At 39.5% G+C, this 18,585-nt stretch overlaps 1 protein-coding gene across 1 annotated transcript in view; it reads left to right on the forward strand.

Annotated features, from left to right (window-relative positions):
* Window positions 1–12,504: 12,504 nt before the first annotated feature.
* RYR2 (ryanodine receptor 2) overlaps window positions 12,505–18,585 on the forward strand; it is a 384,696-nt gene continuing 378,615 nt past the window's right edge. The window contains exon 1 of the mRNA XM_066546800.1: window positions 12,505–12,577. Within this exon, the coding sequence (XP_066402897.1) occupies window positions 12,530–12,577 (48 nt within the window). The 5' untranslated portion in view covers window positions 12,505–12,529. The remainder of the gene's footprint in view (window positions 12,578–18,585) is intronic.

Below are 18,585 nucleotides of genomic sequence, written 5' to 3' on the forward strand. Positions count from 1 at the left end.
CCAATACAGTTTCTATTACATAAATTAATATCCTGAAGGAAGCTGATAGATACAAATAAATCTCAGCAAAATACTAAGGAAGCTGCAACTGGCAATAATACTGGGATGGCTGAAAATCTTTATTATCTCTAGATCTAATCTTTATTATGTCAAGATTCTGTGGGATCAAGAACAAATCTAAGGCAAATCCAATTGGACTTTAAAGAAGTAACTTCTGTGTGCTCAAGGGCAAACCTGATAATCTAAGAAAACTGAGAAAAACAGACTTTTGTACTTTGAAAAAGGCAGTTACTGAGTGCTGCAGGGTTTAAGGAAATGACACAGTTATCTCAGCTTGTGTTTCCTTTAGTACAATTCCAATGATCTGCTTCCTTTTGCCATGTCTGATTAAGTCTTTTTTCTTCTTTTTAATAATAGGGAGCAGAATATGTAAAATACTCCATTGTGTAAAAACAAACCAAAATACATTAGTGACAGATCTTCCTAAGATAACTAAACATCGTAAGTACATCCACCATCTTTCCCCCATCATTGGTTCTTTGGGCCAACAGATATTGAAATGAAGGGAAGGGACAGATGAGGCTGATGGACAGTTGTCATCTAATCCTGACAGATCTTCTGCCCACCTCCTCTGAGGAGAGACTGAAGGGTGCTGTCATTCCCCTGAGTTAAGCTAAATCCATGGCACCAAGCGGAATCTATGCAATACAGAACAGCTGAGTTTCACCATCACCTCCTATCTCGTTTTCTTTTCTACCCTCCTCTTAGAGGTCTTTTTCTGACCTTTGTGTGTGAGTGTTTTCCTAGGATGTGTGACTTAGCTGATTAAGGCTGTGGCATGTCTTGTTTCCCTGCTATGAACCCATGATTAAAAGGGCAGCTAAAAGCAGCATTGTAGTCATCAGATGCTGCTCAGAATTTGCCAGGTTTTGGAGTGGCTGATAAGACCATGTGCTGGGTCTGTCTTTTTCCAAGGGCAAGTGAGTTGAAATAGAAGTTATTTTTCCTTTCTAGTTCCCATGCTTTGCTCCCCTTTGCTGTGGGGGTCTGGTTTGCTACAAGGAAGTAGTACTGATTTAGTAGTCCTGATTTCAACTAACTGTAATTTTGGCGCTCTCTTTCACAAAAAGTAAAATTTTCCCTTGTAAAAACCTAAAGACTGTAGGGAAAGGCCAAGGAAAATCCTTTACTATTCTGCTTAATGTGTTTTATTGTGTTTTTTTTGCCCCCCTAGTTAAGAGTCAAAGCATTTTAATTTTTACTGTAAAACCAAGTGGATAGTTTGAAACTCTTAATCCAGATGTTATAGACTGTCATATTTAAATAAAGACTTTTTTTCCCTTCTTTTCTATCAAACTTAATATACTTCTCTCATCATTTGACAGAACGAAATGTGTTTGGGGAATGACCAAACCACTTGGACATCTGGCTGGTTCGTGTCCTACCCTGGATACTTCATAAATCTTACTTTGTACCTCTGACTAGCAAGAACAATTTTATTCAATACCAAAAAATGTTACATAACCTTAGACATAAGTCAAATGTGCTTAGAGTAATTTTTGCCCAGCCCTAATCAGAGACCAAGATGTCTTCCACATGCAGGAATCTCCTCTAACATTCATTTTTTAAATTCAGCATACAGTAAGTACGATCTAAGACTTTGCTCTCCACTATTTGGAGCATGGGGCATAAGTATACTACATAAATTTGAGGGATTTTGCTTTTAGTTTGGCAAAAATTAAAGCTGTGCATGTTGCCATATGCAATGAAAGAAATAAACTCAGCTCTGTTGATGCAGCTAGTTTTCTGTGTCAGTTCAAGTGTACTAAATAGTACTGCACTTGCACTTTGAATGGGCAGAGCTCAGAAGGGGAAGTTTTAAAAGCACCACAAGCTTTTATTTTCCACAAAGGAAAATAAATGAATGGAAATATCACTACAAATAGTTACCTCCTTGAAATCCAGTATATATTTTGTTCCTAGGTTGTTTTTTTGTTGGACCAGTAGTGAAGGATAAAACTTCAGGGACTGTGGGAACCTGCAAGTGAAACAGAACCGTGATATCTTGCAAAAATAACATTTGAAAGGACAATGGGGAATCACACTTAATGGGAGAGGAACTACCACTACCAGTGTGACTATTTGAATGCCAGAACTTTATGTCAAGACTCACTAAATGCCCTCCTTTGTCCTCAGCCAGGACTAATGTTTCATTTGAATGTTTTATCTTGTCTGTGAAAATTTGTATTTATGAACTCTGAGAGCAGATCCAAAGTGCAGGGGCTACTGCATGCAAAAGTCACAGTTCTTTCCCCTGTAGCCAACTGACATCAGAATATCTATGCAATCTGACATCAGAATACAGTTGAAGAACCCAACAACCAACTACTGATCGTACAAGCTGGGGTGAAGAGACTGAAGGCAGCAGCAATATAACTGCAGAAAATACTGATCCTAAAGCTAGTGTCACTTGATTTGGGCAAAAATTGTTAAAACAATTTCCTCCCTTATGGTCTTGCTTGGATTTAATTAAAATAAGTTCAGCTGTCAGTAGGAAAGATCTGTCTTCTTGAGCAGCAATAAAAGCACATTTCTGCAACAGGAGAAAAGCAGTCTTAGTTCTGTCACTCCTAAAGTCTAATTCAGAGTGGATGTTGCAGTTGGTGCTGCTTTATTTGTACTGAGATCTCCATCCTCACTTAATGCTGACGGGTATACCTACATTCTTATCAGTGTGTATTTGTCCTCTCATTATATCTATTCTGTGTGCTAGGATAGGTGAAGAATGTTAACATAATCCTTTAGGATCACTAGGCAGGGACTGAAATGGATTAGCAAATTATGTGTTTCTGTTAGGAGACAAGCAGTGAATCACCAGCAAATTGTTGCCTTCTGCTAAATCAGCAGAAACATGAGTGTCCCATTGTTAATTGTTTATGAGCCCCTAATAGTTTCCTGTAACAGTTAGCTCAAAATCTACCAGTATTATTCCAAAGCATAAAATCCTTATGCTCTGCTGCTTTGTAGTGATATACATCTGGATAATGTGTGTGTGTAAAATGTTATCAGTCTGTTGTGGGGGAGCTTTACACCCACTTTTTTGCTAGTGACTATATATGCTAAGAGGGAAGCATGAAACCAAGCCTTTAAAAAACATTTAATAAGCATATTAGGCAGAGTTGTCAGAGAAACCGTAGTGCTGCTGTTAATGCTGGAAATCATGATGCATTGCTAAAAAAGAAAATGTTAATTGGACAATTAAAATCTCTATTTATGATATACAGAAAAGCCTGGGGTTCTGCTTTAATGTAAAGCTGCATTTTTCAACTGGAACCATCCATGCCTGCCTTGAAATGACGTGTGGCAATTTACTTATGTATGGTTTATAAATATCTGTACGTTTATGGATTTCTCTAATTTCTAGGTGGGTGACACTGCGGTGCAGTTTCCCTTTCTTGCTGAGGAATATGCTGGCCTGTTAGAAATGTTGGAACTGGATGATGCTTCAGTCATGCCATAGTGTGAGAACACTCACTCTGCTCAGACCGAATCATCCTGCCCTGAGCTGCCCTTTTCACACTGCGATTACCAGGAGGTTAGCCCAACTGCACTGGAGTTATACAATCTCCAAAGCTATTGAAATGACCTCAGTAACCTCGAAGAGAAGATGATTTTAAGTGGATCACCTAAGTGGAGTAAGAGTGATTTTCTTGCTTTTAATGAAGTAAAATCATACTGCTCAGAGTGTCTCACTAACACCACTTTTCAATTGTTACTTCATGGATACAGATTTTAGGTGATTATTTTGCTGTATCCTAAGGCACACAATGCAGTGTCACATAAACAGACTTAATGGGCTGCACAGTGTTTATTGAAAAAGAGCTGTGCACTAAAAGGAGTGAAAAGAAAGATACTACAGTACTATGATATTATAATATGATTAATATTAAATAATATTAAAATCAAAGAGAGAAAATCAGTAATAAAGATGGAAAATACCTGATATATTACCTAATATTGTCCTTCTGTTTCAGTGACTACAAAATTAGTCTCTGCTGTCAGGAAAGCAGAAGCAGCTTAGTTAAGAATTTGAGATAATGCAAAAAGGAAACAGTTCAGCTGGTTTTCACTGGTCGCTTGGTGAGATACCCATGCAACTGGCAAGAGTTGTTCTTTTAAAATGCCATGTTCTGGGCAATGTCATGGAACTTTGCCTGTGGAATCAGTCTCAGCTACAAGAAGTACAGCAGAATCCAAGAACTGGGAGGGAGAACTGAACAGGAAGTGTAAGGTCTGGAAGAAGTTGGTATTCTTGAAAATTATGTGAGCAGTTCTACCAAATACCAAATAGTCACATCTAAGATTTTCGTGATGGTACAAAATGATCCAATCAATCAAGAGGTAGAAAATCAATCAAGAGGTAGAAAATATTTTTGAAACAGTTAATGATTTGTGTATTGTTTGACCCAACAAGAGTCATTGGGTTTTAAGTAAGATTAAGTTAGAATTTTGTACATAAAACAGGAAAACCCATTTAAAATCAACTGAACAAAATATTCAACCAAGATGAAAAATTTATGACTGGAAATGAGGGAAGAACTAGACAGTTTCCATTTGCATCAGTTCTTTGCTTGCCACAGAAGCTGACTAGAAAATAGCTCTCACAGATTTTAGGTCCAGTTCAGCATAGCAAAATATATCTGTCTTTAAAATAACAACACAAACCCCCAAATCCTTCCTTTTCAGAATTCAGCACATTCTACTCTATAAATTTTGATTTAGGTACATTTCAGCATATGTCCTTATTTAGTTCAGTGAACAGTCACAAATAGATGGTGTTTCCAGTTTCTAGAGGTGAGGAATTTCTTTAGGGCTATGGGATAAAATCCTAGGTACCTAAACTAAATATTTATGTAAGATAGTTTCCTCACAGAGCTTCAGAAAATGGTTTTCTTTTTAATTATAGAAGTAACTGAACCATAGCAAATATAAGTTTTGTGCTCTAGCAAGAATGCTGTAAGTACTGTTAATGTCTTAATTTATTCCTGGAGTGTGATACAAGACTCCTATTCAGGAATTCTGCTACTCCTTTGTAATAAATATTATTTTTCAAGAAATTAATCTATTTTTTTCTGCTTTACAATTGTGTTAATGACTATTTTCTTTCATGTTAGTGAAACAGACAAGTGAATGTCAGTTATTTACTATATATCATTTCCCAGATACCTTATCCACAACAGTTAAGTGCTTGTTGTGACTGGAATGTAATCTCAGTGGTTTTGGTTCTGTTACCTCCATGGAGCTTTCACTTCTTAATGGCTGCAGAGACTAATCTTGAGTTAAGAGCCAAACATTTTTTCCTCTGCAATAGCGTAATGATGTTTAGATTTGTGGCTTTTAACATCAAAAGGAAATTATAGCTCATGCATGCCTTTCCAAGCAGAATAGCTCATGTAGAGGACATTAGAATAACTTAAAGGAAGGCTGGAATAAACTCATAATAATCAGAAAGAAAAACAAATTATGTAACCTGTGTAATTATCCTATGTTAAAGAAATTAATAATTAACTGTATGTGAAAACTGGGAGCCTGTGTTTATGCTGGCCTGTGGAATAATGGTGGGAAAAAGTAGCCTTGCTACAGATTTCTCTGAGGAGTATGTGGGGAACATCTATTTTTTTCCTCAGTTATCTGCACTGGCATGTGCACAGTGTTATTTGTGCTTACGTACGGTATGTAATGCTTGTGCTTCTGACTCTGTCACCCAGTGAGGCAGCAGAAACGATACTCTGTCACTTACATGACACCACAGACATCACAGAAGCTGTGGGAAGTATTCTAAGGAAAAACCCAAATGTATACCTCTGAAAACTATGGCCCTATATTTTGTTAACAATGCTGAATAACCAATATATTGGTGAATGACTTGGCACAAAATTTTTGATTCAAAAAAAGCTAAATTAAGTTCTTCATGCAGAGGGTGGTTGGGCACTGGAACAGGCTTCCCAGGGAAGAGGTCATAGCACCAGCCTAACTGAGTTCAAGCACTGTTTGGACAAAACTCAGGCACTCTTGGGGTGCCCTGCACAGGTTCAGGAGTTGGACTTGGATGATCCTTCCAATTCAGCATATTCTATGATTCTGATAATTTGTTCACAGTGAATAGTTTGCCTGGTAACAGTTGTAGTTCTGCACTTGTGTTGCCATAATCACAACTCAAATAAGATGTTCGCATTATGACCAGCTTAAGTTTTAGTTTTAAATGCTAGATGGTTTTGTGTCTTGTGTGAATATTCAAATCTTGGGCTTTATGTTATGATACACTTGAAGAAGTGCACTAGAAAGGCAGACAGAAGGTGAAAATTAAGACATTACTTTAACCATGTTGTGGTACACAGGTTCAATATTTATGACTGGAAGACCTTGAAAGTTTTCCCTTTCTCTTTCTTTGTTTCCTTTCCCCCCCTTTTTATTCTGGCAGCTTCTCCAGGCTACCACATCATCACCTCACATAACATTTATGAGAAAAATACATTTCACCTGCTGGCATAAAAGATATCCAGTTGGAGAATGGTCAGTTGGAGTTTTGCATTGATTACCAAATTCTTTTACCATTAATTTATAAACATTTTAAGTAATGTAAATATTTCCCCATGGAAGAATATTCTTTTTATTGCCTCTAAAGACAAAAGAATTAGTTGTTTCTCCAGAACCTGCCAAAAACTTTGACCTTTGGTAGCTACTGTCTGATTAATAACTGTAATGAATCCTAGCAGCAGTTTCATGTTGTTCCTAGTATTTGTGCTGTCTACCTTCATCCTTCCTCCACCTACAATTGGTTGTCTCAGCAGCCAAGGAAAAAGTATTCTTTATCTCTTTAGAAAAAATAAAATGCAAGTCTGCTGTATTCCTGAAATTTCATTTTTTGGAAATGAAAGTGGGAATATAATGCCTTCTCAAACAAGTTTGTTTTTTGGTTTTTTGTTTGTTTTTTTTTTTTTTTTTTTGAGGAAGACAAATCTCTTAACAATTATTTGCATTACTGAAATTTCAGATTAGCCCTATGGCTACTCAAATCTCTCCCAGAAAACTGCCTGTTTCTTTAGAAACAGAGTTGTTAAATATCACAGAACTGTACTTTACAGCAAAGATTGTCATGGTAGGGAGAGGGGATGAAATTTTTCTGGTTCTGGTTTTATAAGTTTACTGGAAAATTGTACAGTGGATTGCTGCATATTAATAAGAAGGAAGGCTTTCCCTGCCTTTGTTGTGCCTTTATAATAATAATGGAATTATTTAAGTCCTCAGATATTAACTCAATGATAATAAATCAGGAACATGGAGTATCTAGAATCTTAATTTAAAAGATTTTGGAAAACCTAGAAGGGCTGATTTTCTCCAACTATTTGCAAAAGCATTGATTTTTGAGACTGACGTATGGTTAACATAAATTATTAACAAAATTAGAATTACCTTCCTATTGATTCCTTTTCACTGGCTAAAAACTGATGGTATTTCATTTGCAAGAATGCAAGCTGAAGAAGGCACCAGAAACATCTCCATTTATCCATAAAAGTGTGAGATAGATATATCCTTATATACATTATAGTCATATAGTACATGTGAATAGATACATAATGACATAACCTGTTACAAGAGTGAGAAAACCAGGAAACTCTATTCTAAAGATGCTATTTGATGTATTCTTTTAATTTAAACTACATTTTTTTTGAAAAATAATATGTTATTGCCCCCAAAACCCAAAATGACCAGAGGGGAAAAAAGGCCACCTTCAAAACCCCACTTCTTCTGGATTTGTGCCACACCATAGATTCCAGTGATTTTATCAGAGAGTACACAGAAAAAGATTAGAAGAGCAATAAAAACCTAAAAGGATGCAGGAACATGAAAACACAAGCAAACTGTTTTCCCCCAAAAGATAACCAACAAGATCCATAGTTCCCCCTTAATAATCCCCCTCCCTTCCCCCCACAACTCCCCATCAAATAATGAAGAGAGAAATTAAAAGCTTTTAGCTTTGCCAGGAAGGGTGCTTCAGACAGTGATGGTTTCTTGTTCTTAGGTGAGAAGTGTAATTTCCAGCCATGTTCCCGACTACACTTAGACATGAGCTCTGTAGCTGCAGAACTGAGGTTTTTATAAAAGGAAAAGCTTTGCTGTCTAAATTTTATTATAGCACTGTATCCCTGTATAAATCCTCGCATACAGGCTATATATAGAGTACAAAACATGTACCTGATGACAGACATGTAATTAACACTTATACTGTACTTTATGGGTTCAGGATAAACACTAATTGAAGATAATGCAGTATATTATTGAATTCCAGGGTGATCATGACAAGTATATAACTATGTGATCTTAGACATAATTACTCTCACTTAAACTCTGCTTATCTGCAATAAAATCTTATAAATTCTGTGCAGAATTGGGTCTACTAATTTTATTCTTTCTAAGTCACATTTGGGACCTAACTGGCATAGATTTTACATTGACTCAATTTCATTGACCACAGGGTGTTGATTTATGACATGTGATAGGACATGCCATCTTGCTAGTTTTACAGTATTTGGAATAACATGTTTGCAAGATTGATATTTGGCTGAAAAGTCTGACATACTGCAAGAAAGAGCAGCACCAAGAAGAAAGGACAGTAACTGCCCCATTTAATTCCTATTGGCATTATCTTATTCTGTGCTCCCAAGAAGAAAAAATAGTGTGGTAGTATATTCTGTTATAAAAAACAAAGAAACACCTGGGAGTTCCCCTCATGTTACTGAATACTGAATGTTCACAATACTTGTTATTATTATAAATAGAAAACATTGTTTGTTTCCTATAGATTATTACTTTGAGTGTGTGCACACAAAATTACCTATGAATCTTCTTCTAATATTTAATTTAGATGATTAAAATTTATGAAATGAAAGTGCTAAAATTCTTATAATGGTGTAAATTTATGTTCAGTTCAGAGTCCTGCTATGATACCTCAGAAGCGCTGTCATGCTGGTGCTGCTGTACTGCCTCTGCAGCACACAAAGAAACCTGGGTTTTTTGTGAAAATTGCTAAGGGCATATTATGGATCTTCACAGTGCTGCTGCCTTGATAATCTAGGCTTGCAGGAACAAGAAGCCCTTGCTGTGCAAAGGGAAAATGCACTAAGTGAAGTATCTGTTGTAGTGACAATTACAGACAGCACGGACATGGGCAGATGGGAGAACTGGACCAAAAATTTGAAAGGCTGCTTCTAGATTGGGTGAAAAAGAAGTAGACATAGTACATGCATGTCATGCAAGACAACTAGATGGCTAACAAAACACAAACTGGAGCTGGAAGCTGGAACACCAGTTTTCTTGTGAAAACTTTTTGTTAAGCTTCAGAAGTTGTGTTAGAATCTTTAAATTCATAAACCAGTACAGGATTGTTTTGGCAGAAGTAGAAAGTTTTGTTCTGCATTTGTTCTATGGAAACACAGTTATCAGAGATAAAAATCGTCAGAAAACATTGTGGAAAGTTGTGGAAAACTGTGGGTATGATGAGATGTAATATAGACTAAAAATGATCAAGTAACTGGGGAACACAAAGTGAATTGTCATGGGGCTGACTGGCATCTTGAACCTTGGGACTTCCAGTCCTGGAGCAGGGAGCCCTGTTCTTCCTCACCCACACAAAATATGCAATTCTCCTGAATTCCACCTGTAAATATCAGCCATGGAGGATGTTCATTCTTTCATTTTTCCACTAGTTCATCTAAGAAATAATTCTGTGAACTTTACATTACTTCCTGTTATGATAGAAATGATCATGTTTTTCCATTTTTAACTATTATTTTCCATTGTTTTAACAAATCAGTCACTTTTAATTATTCAGTGCAGTTAACCATAACTGCTGATTAAAACCTCACATTAGCTAAAATGCTGGAACTATATTTAATATGTATTTTGCACATGTACATATTCTATGTGTACTGCACATATGAATATTTGTCCCTGATGAGTAATTTAACAAGAAACTTCCATCCGTATTAGGCCTTTATCACCCTGTTCAGAAAGTTTCTAGAAGAATCTTTACTATTTTTAACTTTACTTCCTAAGCAAATTATCTAATGTGGCAAGATATGGTGCATGTGTCTCTGTTACTGCATAATATCTTTTGAACTAAGTGGAAAATTCCAGCAATTTCACAGAAGGTTAATAGTATCATACATGCTCCTAGCCATTTCATTAGAACAGATGCATGGGTAAAGAAGATACCAGATAACACTCTTTGGTCTGAACAACTGCAGCATGCATTTCACTCATATTTCACTCACGCACCAACAAAACTGTGTGTTAAAGAAATATTACTGCCCTAGCATGAAAAAGCTTCAGATGGAGTTTTCGTCTTCATAAACACCAAGGAGTCTAATTATGAGCTCCAAATCTATAAGAAACCAGGTAAGAACTAGTTATGAGCTCTAAATCTGCAAGAAACCAGGTATGGTCAGTTCCACAGTTCTTGGAACAACTTCCATGATGTCATAATGTGCTGAAAACTACAAAATGTTTCAGGCACTGATGTTGTAGTGAACTATTTTTTTAAAATTTCCTTTCTCTATAATGTCATTGCTTTACATGCAGCAAACAAAAAAGGTATCTAATCTGATACTCATCTTCAAAGCCTTATGGAAAGTACCCTGGATGTTCTATGATCCAGAACTTTGACCAGTTGAACTGAAATTTACAACCATATGAAATACATTCAATACAAATACTTGTACTGAAACTGACTTGTGTGCTGAGCAGGAGAAAGAGATAGGATAGTATGATAAAATACTTTTGTTCGGGGCCATTTCATGAAACCTATTTTTTTTAAACTTATCCAAATTCAGGACTTTTCTTCATAAGTGGGGTCTATTTCAATAAATTTCTCTCAGTCTCAATAATTTGGAGAAGAGATACTTAAGAGGTTTGAGTGAAATATGAATGAACAACATCAAAAAAAAGTCTTTATTTTATCATTCTTAAAAAAAAAGTTTTCAGTCAATATTAATCTTGAGAGGTAAAAGTCACTTGAAGTCAGTAGTAACTGAAGCCAGGATATTACAGAGGAAAATCTTAAGCTGTCACAACTCTGGAGTTCATCTTCAGAACCTCTATATTAAACATTTGTGCATTGCTTGCTCTAGAGGTCTTATGGGTCATGACTGCTCTTGCAGTTTCCAGTCTGTCAGACGAACAGGTTTTCCACTGCTGGAAATAATGATAAAATCTCACACTGCTGCACTTTTTCATGATGTCCTTGAACAGCATAAAGTTACAGATTATGGGTATAACTTCTCTGGAAGCACTTTCCACGTATTTTGCTATGCTAGCCACACAGTCTGTTTAGCAAAATAATTGTGATTTCATTATGTTGGCCAGTTTTGGTCCTTGAGAAGCCTTCTGCAGTTATACATCCCGCACACATTTCACTATGTCAATGATCTAGTGTTAATTTTACTCTTTTCTGAGATAGCCTGCTGTCCTCCCCTCATGACCATTGCATTGCATTAACAGAGGCTCTCTGCCATACACGTGTTTCAGAGTGCTGTTGCTGTTAGTACTCTGGTGGCTCTTTGGCTTGCCAGACTTCTTTCTGGAGGCCAAGCATCCTCCCTGATGGCCATAGGTGTCCTTGTAAACGTATGATCTGCACGAATACTCATGAAAGATGAACTATTCCCTGGCAACCCTCGACTTCACCCTATGGAAAACACATGGTAGCTATCCTTCAAGGAAATGGTATTTTAAAGCCTTACATTTACCCCGGGTTAAGCTCACTCACACGATGGTTCAAGTACAACACCCCCTGAAGCCATGTTGTACTTTCCATCTCTTCTCCCCGACAGTGCAGTCGGCTGCCAAAATAACTGGCTCAGAGCCGTTTAGTCCTCCCTTTCCCCGGGTATCTCTGACTGCAGCACATCACGCCTAACTCCTGCGGGACAGCCGTGCCCAGGCAGGCAGGCAGGCAGGCAGGCAGGCAGGCTGCCGGCCGGCCGGCCTTCCCCCGGGCTCCCGGAGGAGCGGAGGCAGCCCGAGGCTGGGGCCGTGAAGGTGACGGCGGGTCGGGCAGCGGCCCCGGGCGAGCCCCGAGCCGGGCGCAGCCGCCTCACCGCGGAGCGCCGGCAAGGGGCGCTGGGCGGCGCCTTTGGAGTGCGGAGGGAGCGGGCTGCGGATCACCTGCAGCGGCGGGGGGGGCCGGAGCTCCGCCTCCCCTCCTCCCCCGGTTAATCGCATCCCCCTCCCCGCGGCAGGCACAGGCAGCCGGGCAGCGCTGCCAACCTGCTGCAGGCGCACGGGCACCCGCACCCCGCTCGCAGCCAGGGCCGGGCTGGGGCCGCCGGCTCCGCCGCCCTCGCACTTGCCCCAGCCCGGTGCGGCGCGGCCGTGAGCCTCCTGCCGCCGCCGGCCCGCGGGGAGCGACCGCCGCCGCCCGCCCGGGCACCGGGAGCAGCGCCCGGCAGAAGGAGAGACAGGGGCAGCCATGGCCGAGGGGGGCGAGGGCGAGGACGAGATCCAGTTCCTGCGAACTGTAAGCGCCGCGCTTGCCTCCCTCACCTCCGCGCCGTGGCGGGGCGCCGGGCGGGCCGGGGCTGTGGGGGCGACGCCCGGACCGGCCGGGGTGGGAGCCGGGCGGGGGCAGCTCGGAGCGGGCTCCGGAGCCCCGGCCCCGTCCCTCTCCACCTGGCAGCGTGCGGCTCCGTGGCCGGGCGGGGAGCGATAGCCGGCTGGCCGCGCCGGGAGGAGCGGGAGGGGCGGGCGGCCGTGCTCGGCCCGGGCGGGGGCACCCCGGGCAGGGTGAGGGCCGGGCGGGCGGGGGCGAGCGGCGCCTCCCCAGCAGCAGCCCCTCTCCGCGCTGCCTTCCCAGCGCACCTCTCCGCGCTGCCTTCCCGGCCGCGATGTGTGCGCCTACTGCAGGGACTAACCGAGCAGCCGTCCCCAGCGCGAAAACTGCAATCACGCTCCCTTGGCAAAAATAGGCTTGGGGAAAAACCCCACCTCTCTCACCCTGTCCCCTCCCCACGGAGGTTCCCACTAACTTGCAGGCGTTCTCCTCACCGGGCACGGACTAATACGGCTTTTTCTGGCGTGCGCATCCTTTCGTTACTTCGGTCCAGAGCATGTTAAGGCGCTAGAGCGCTTCTTCCTTCCGTTTAATTATTGCATCGGGACTGCTGCATCTAATGCTTATCTGGATTATGTTTCTTCAAGCAATGCTTTTATTTATCTTCTCGGCCATCTCCCAAGTGCCTTTTATATGCACAATCCTAGCAAGTTTACAGATAGGCATCTGCATCTAGAATGGTGGTGTATACAAAACGTGCCACAGTTTGAGGAAAAATTGCTGAGACATTTGTTAAGTAGAGCTGGAAACACTGAGACTGTAGGATAAAGCTTAACTTCCCTTTTATTTAGTACAGTCTGATTTAGAAAACGTTCACGTTCAGTGGCTTGTAAGAAAATACATCTAAATGGGGGTGGAAAGAAAGCAACATAGTGTATGTGAAACATATTCATGTGCTGTTTGCGGCATTAAGAATCCTGGTTCTCATTTGTCTTCCATTTCTATCAGAAACCGCACAATAGTACATGTATACCTTAGTGTTAATTTTTTTTTTAATTTGTTTGAGGATTCTTAGAAAATCTGCTTTTACAGAAAATACAGCTGTTATGCAACATTGTCATGAAGATCGGCAACTTTTTTTTCCTGTCAGCATTATGTGACTTGTATTGTAGTGTTGCCTAACACCTAAAGACAAAACAGAAAAATATTTCTGTGAATGAAAATTTGTCATCTAAATTTATGGGTGTTTTTACTTTTCACTGGTAAAGATTTTTGGAAGACTTGTACCGTGGCAGCCTTACTGCAGGCGTGAATGTTAAGCTTAGTTCGTGTTATCTGAATGCTTAATAGGGAAGGAGAAGCATTGAGCATGCTAATACAGCTCAGCACATCTACAGTGATGTTAAACTCCAGCACCTGACAGCAGCAGCATGTTATGTAAAACAGCACTCCTGATAATGTGTGTCAGGCTTGATACAGATTTGGCAAACCCAGTCTTAGATAATACTTGAAAATGTTTAGCATTTTGCACCAGTGGTAAAATGACCTTGAATATGGTAAACTGAGGCTTTGGGGAGGCATGTTGTGTAGCTTAATCAAAAAGGCCTGAGAAACCCTTATAATCTGTAGGGGTGTGTAAGCAGTGATTTTTACTCTTCTTTTCCTTCCACTTTGTCCAAGTTGTGAGCATTACTTGGAAAAGTCAGTGATTTTTTTTTTATGTAGTCTTCCACTTTTATTGTTAGAAGGCTTGGATCAGTGGTCTCTAAAGCTATTAGATGTGTGCAACTTTCTGCATGCCATTGGTAGAAAGCATTGGAAGTTTGATATTACCCTGGTAATTACTGCAGCTTTCCTTTTTATTTATTATTATAATACTGATTGGGGACAGATGGATTCATAAACGTTTTGTAGATAAACGAGAACGTTTCAAATAACACTGTATGCAAGCAAAAAGCATTCTGTGCTTTCAATACTTTGAGGATGACATCTGTAGGCCTACTACCTGTAAACAGTGCTCTTCATATTTTCGTTTTTTGGTAGGACCTGATAAACTTCCTAAAATCTTAAGAGGCTACTCTGGAATGTAAACACTGATTTTTTTTTTAATGTTTAAAATTGCACATGAGATTTTACTCAATTAAAAATACCCTTTATTTGCATGAAGCTACTAGACTGAATTTGTATTTTTGCCATATGTTTATTGGAAATTCCGATTTTTCTCTCTTCTTCACACATTCTTATATAGCTAATGATTCCTCTTCTTTACTTGCTTCTTTGCTTTTGTAAAGTGGCATTAAGCATTACCTCCTGCAAATTCTGCTGCTTAGGATAGATTTCTGTTTCTTTTGGGAACAATTTGAGTTTGATATGTCACTTCTGAGACATGAACACAACCTATTAATGCCCTGTATTTCTGGAAGCATCAGAGCTTACACTCTTTGGGACAACTTTGGACAGACTGGAGCTCAGCTCTCTGCTGTTCAGTTCTCCTCAAGGAGCGCTTTTGTATTCCTGTAAATTACTTGCTTCTCTGGAAACAGGGATGTCCCTCATTAGTTTGCCAAATGCTCCAGGTGGAGGTGACCTTGTATTATGTGTGGCCTTTTTTAGGCTTGGATATACATTCTCCTGACTTCTCCCACGGAATAAACACGTACTGTGCAGGAGAAGTGAAGGGCAACAAGTATCCTGCTGTGTGTTTATTAGTTGTGTGTCCAGGCAGGACCTCTTCCCTGTAGGGGAATTTGTTTTTTATTTTATAATACTAGAAAGATCAAGGGTATATGTAACATAGATTTCACTATTTGGTCTTTACAGTGAAGAATCTAAAATATTCATAATTAATACGGAAATCACCTGGGTTTTTTTTTTTTTAATTTTTTTTTTTATTAGGATGTGTAATTTGATGAGAGTGAAAATAATTTCAAGTTCCAGGAGAAAATGGAAAATATTTTCCCCTGAATGCATAGGCTCCTTCTTTAACATACACGTGCAAGGACTGTTTTTTGTGACACAGAACCCCCATAAGGGAAGGCCTTTGCAAAAAATGGGGTAGCAAGCTGGTGAGAGGATTAAAACCAATTGCAAGATTTCAAAAAAATATTGCCTGTATTTGTCCCTTATATTTTTTAAAGGTCTCCTGACTTTGAGGAGCAAGATGTACCTAAAAGTGATGGGAAATGTGTAATTTAGCTATTTGATCTTGTGATGTTCCTGATGCCAGTTTGGTTTTCTAGAGTTGTGGAGTTTCTTAAATTAGAGGCAGGTCTGCTTTCAGCTGTTTATGGTAGGAGACACCAACAGGACATGCTGAAGTAGGGCTGACAGGGTTATGTTTTTTTTCACTGTCTTCTGAGGCAGTGATGACTACCATGCCTGTCAGGAATCAGGGGTGTAATCAGCGTGAGCAGCACATGTTCCCCAGGACCGATGGAGTCATCATCTCTTTGCATCTCTTTATTTTTTTCTTTTTAAAGACTTGAATGCTAGCATTCTATGTTGCACTCTCTTTTAATGCCTTTTTCAATTTTTTTTTAATTAGCTAGCAGTAAAGCAGAACCTCTTGCTTGTGTGAATGTATTCTGTGGTGCTTTATTTTCTACATGGATTTAATAGTTCGGAGTGTTACTGCCAGTGGAAAGTGTAAGTGTGCTTTGCAACACTGGAAGAGTAGTTTGAAACAAATTTAAACATTACTTATTATTCCTGTTTGACATGCAAAAGATTTTTATTCACTCAATGCTGGGTTTTAGAATGAAGTTTATGGCAGAGAAGTTTGAAATGAACAATGCTGTGTTCACATTTCAAGGACAGCAGTTCTGTGATTTCAGAGTCTCTTCTGTTCCAGATATTCCTCATTAGAGCAGCATTTAAACAATGTGTGCCACTTTATATCTGACTAAAAGTTGTACGCTTACATGCCATCCTACATGAAGATTCTATGGAATTAGAGGACATGAAAGGAACCAGAAGAAACAAGATCTGAAGATTATTTTAAGATATGTAACTCAACAGTAGAAGAATTATGCAGGTCTCTCAGTGAAACAGAAAAGAAAATTTTTTTTTTTTCTTTTTTTTAAATCCCTCACTGCTTTTCATGTGCTGCTTATCTTTTAAAGGGGTTTATCAAAATATGTGAGATTCTGGTAGCTGCAGTCATCAAACATACAATTGTCAGAATGCACAAAAAGAAAATGCTCAAAAGCAATCTTGGCTATTAGAAGCTATTTTAGAATTAGAATGCCAAAACCCACTTTGGAAATCCTTTGTTTATTTAAAAAAGTGTTTCTTGTACTTGTCAGTATGTGACTTTTGAAGATACACCAGCGACTGGCACATGAGCTGTTTAACAGCTCATGTGAGGATGGCGTGGCTGAGATTGCAGCATTTGTACCTTCCTCTCTAAGGCACTGCACTGCAGTACAGATACTGAATATGATCTCAAATTCTATTTTGGAATTGTGCTGGACAGCTTGTTTGTAGTGAAGGGGTTTTGGCTAGGACATGCAGTCCATTTCTTTTTTGCAGATTACATGTGAACCTCTCAGGTATAATTTTTTTTATTCCAAAATTGGTTGCCAAGCCAATTTTGGAATAAAATTTAAGATTACATTAGTGGATGAAATCACTTGTCTAGTACATGTACTGTCTTGTCCCATGTTCTGCATCTGGAAGTTGTCTGTATTTATGTGTGAGAAGGCAGCTGGGGAAACTCTGTAGCTAATAGTTGGTCCACCAGGGAAGTTTCTTGATAGCCCTGTGAGTTGGCTGACTGATATTCTGAGAGACAGAGCTACATTTCCAGTCTGAAGATGTTTTGATGCATCCTGCTTTTTGGAATTGTGAAGACCTGAGGAGAATCCATCATAGGAACTTAAAATGTGGACAGACTGTAAAGAGAGAATACCACTTATTTCTGACCCAAGATTTAGGATGGGCATGAGAGCTATGTCTGACTTGTACTTCTGTATTTATGTGCTATATTATTACAGGAATATTTTAAAGGTGGATTTTCCTCTTACATGCTGTGTGCAAAGTGCACAGGATGATTCTAATTCAAGAAAATAAGCCGATCTTTCTTTAGCAGGGATATGGATTTATTGAAGTATTTCTCTGAATCAAGGTAGAAAATTGGAAGCTGTGTGGAGAAGTACTGACAGTGGACTGACCTCAGGAAGTATGGGGATTAAACTAAAAAGACAGAAATATTTTTCTTCTGATTTTTGATTTGTGTTGAAAATCTGCATTAGTTTTGGTATTGTTTTCTGAATTACCCCTATGCTCTTGCTTAAATTTCCTGATCTGACTGAAATGAAGCTTTGTGTGGATGTCAGAAGGAAAATCAAGAAGTGCATATGTTCCTATACTTCCTAATAAAACTTCAGTGATGTAAATTTCTTTCATTTGGTAATAATACATCCATAACTGAACTGTAAAATGACCACATTTTACCAGGGTGATTGAAATAATTTGAACTTCTTACTGTGCTTGTTTGACATAGTTGTATTCTGGAATTTCTCCCAGTAGCAAAGTTAGGATAGCCTGGCATCATTTTCTGTCTTCAGTTTGTATTCTGCTAGACCTGTACTATGTTTTGCAGGTATATGGCACTTATGCCATGTGTGGCTGTGTTGTCTGGACCACTCTGGAAATGGAGTACCTCTGAGTCTGCCTGATGCATCTCAGTGACTGAGGAAAGGCATAAAGGAACTAGTTTTGATAACAGTTTAAGCCCTTTTTTTATAGGCACCAACAGCAATATGGAACTTACTGCAATATCCTGTGACCATCAGAGGCACAGCTGTGGTATTTCTTTGTTCTCCTTGTAAGACATAGAGCAGCTTAAGGGCACTGCCTGCACCATCACAAGAGGTCACCCCAGTTTCCTAACAAAGACTAGCAAGAGCTCCCATGTGGTTTTACTGCAGTGTAGTTTTATACTGTAGTCCCTTGTTATTAAGTGTGAGATTCAT

This window comes from Molothrus aeneus, chromosome 3, assembly GCF_037042795.1.
Source record: "Molothrus aeneus isolate 106 chromosome 3, BPBGC_Maene_1.0, whole genome shotgun sequence".
Classification (NCBI taxonomy): Eukaryota; Metazoa; Chordata; class Aves; order Passeriformes; family Icteridae; genus Molothrus; species Molothrus aeneus.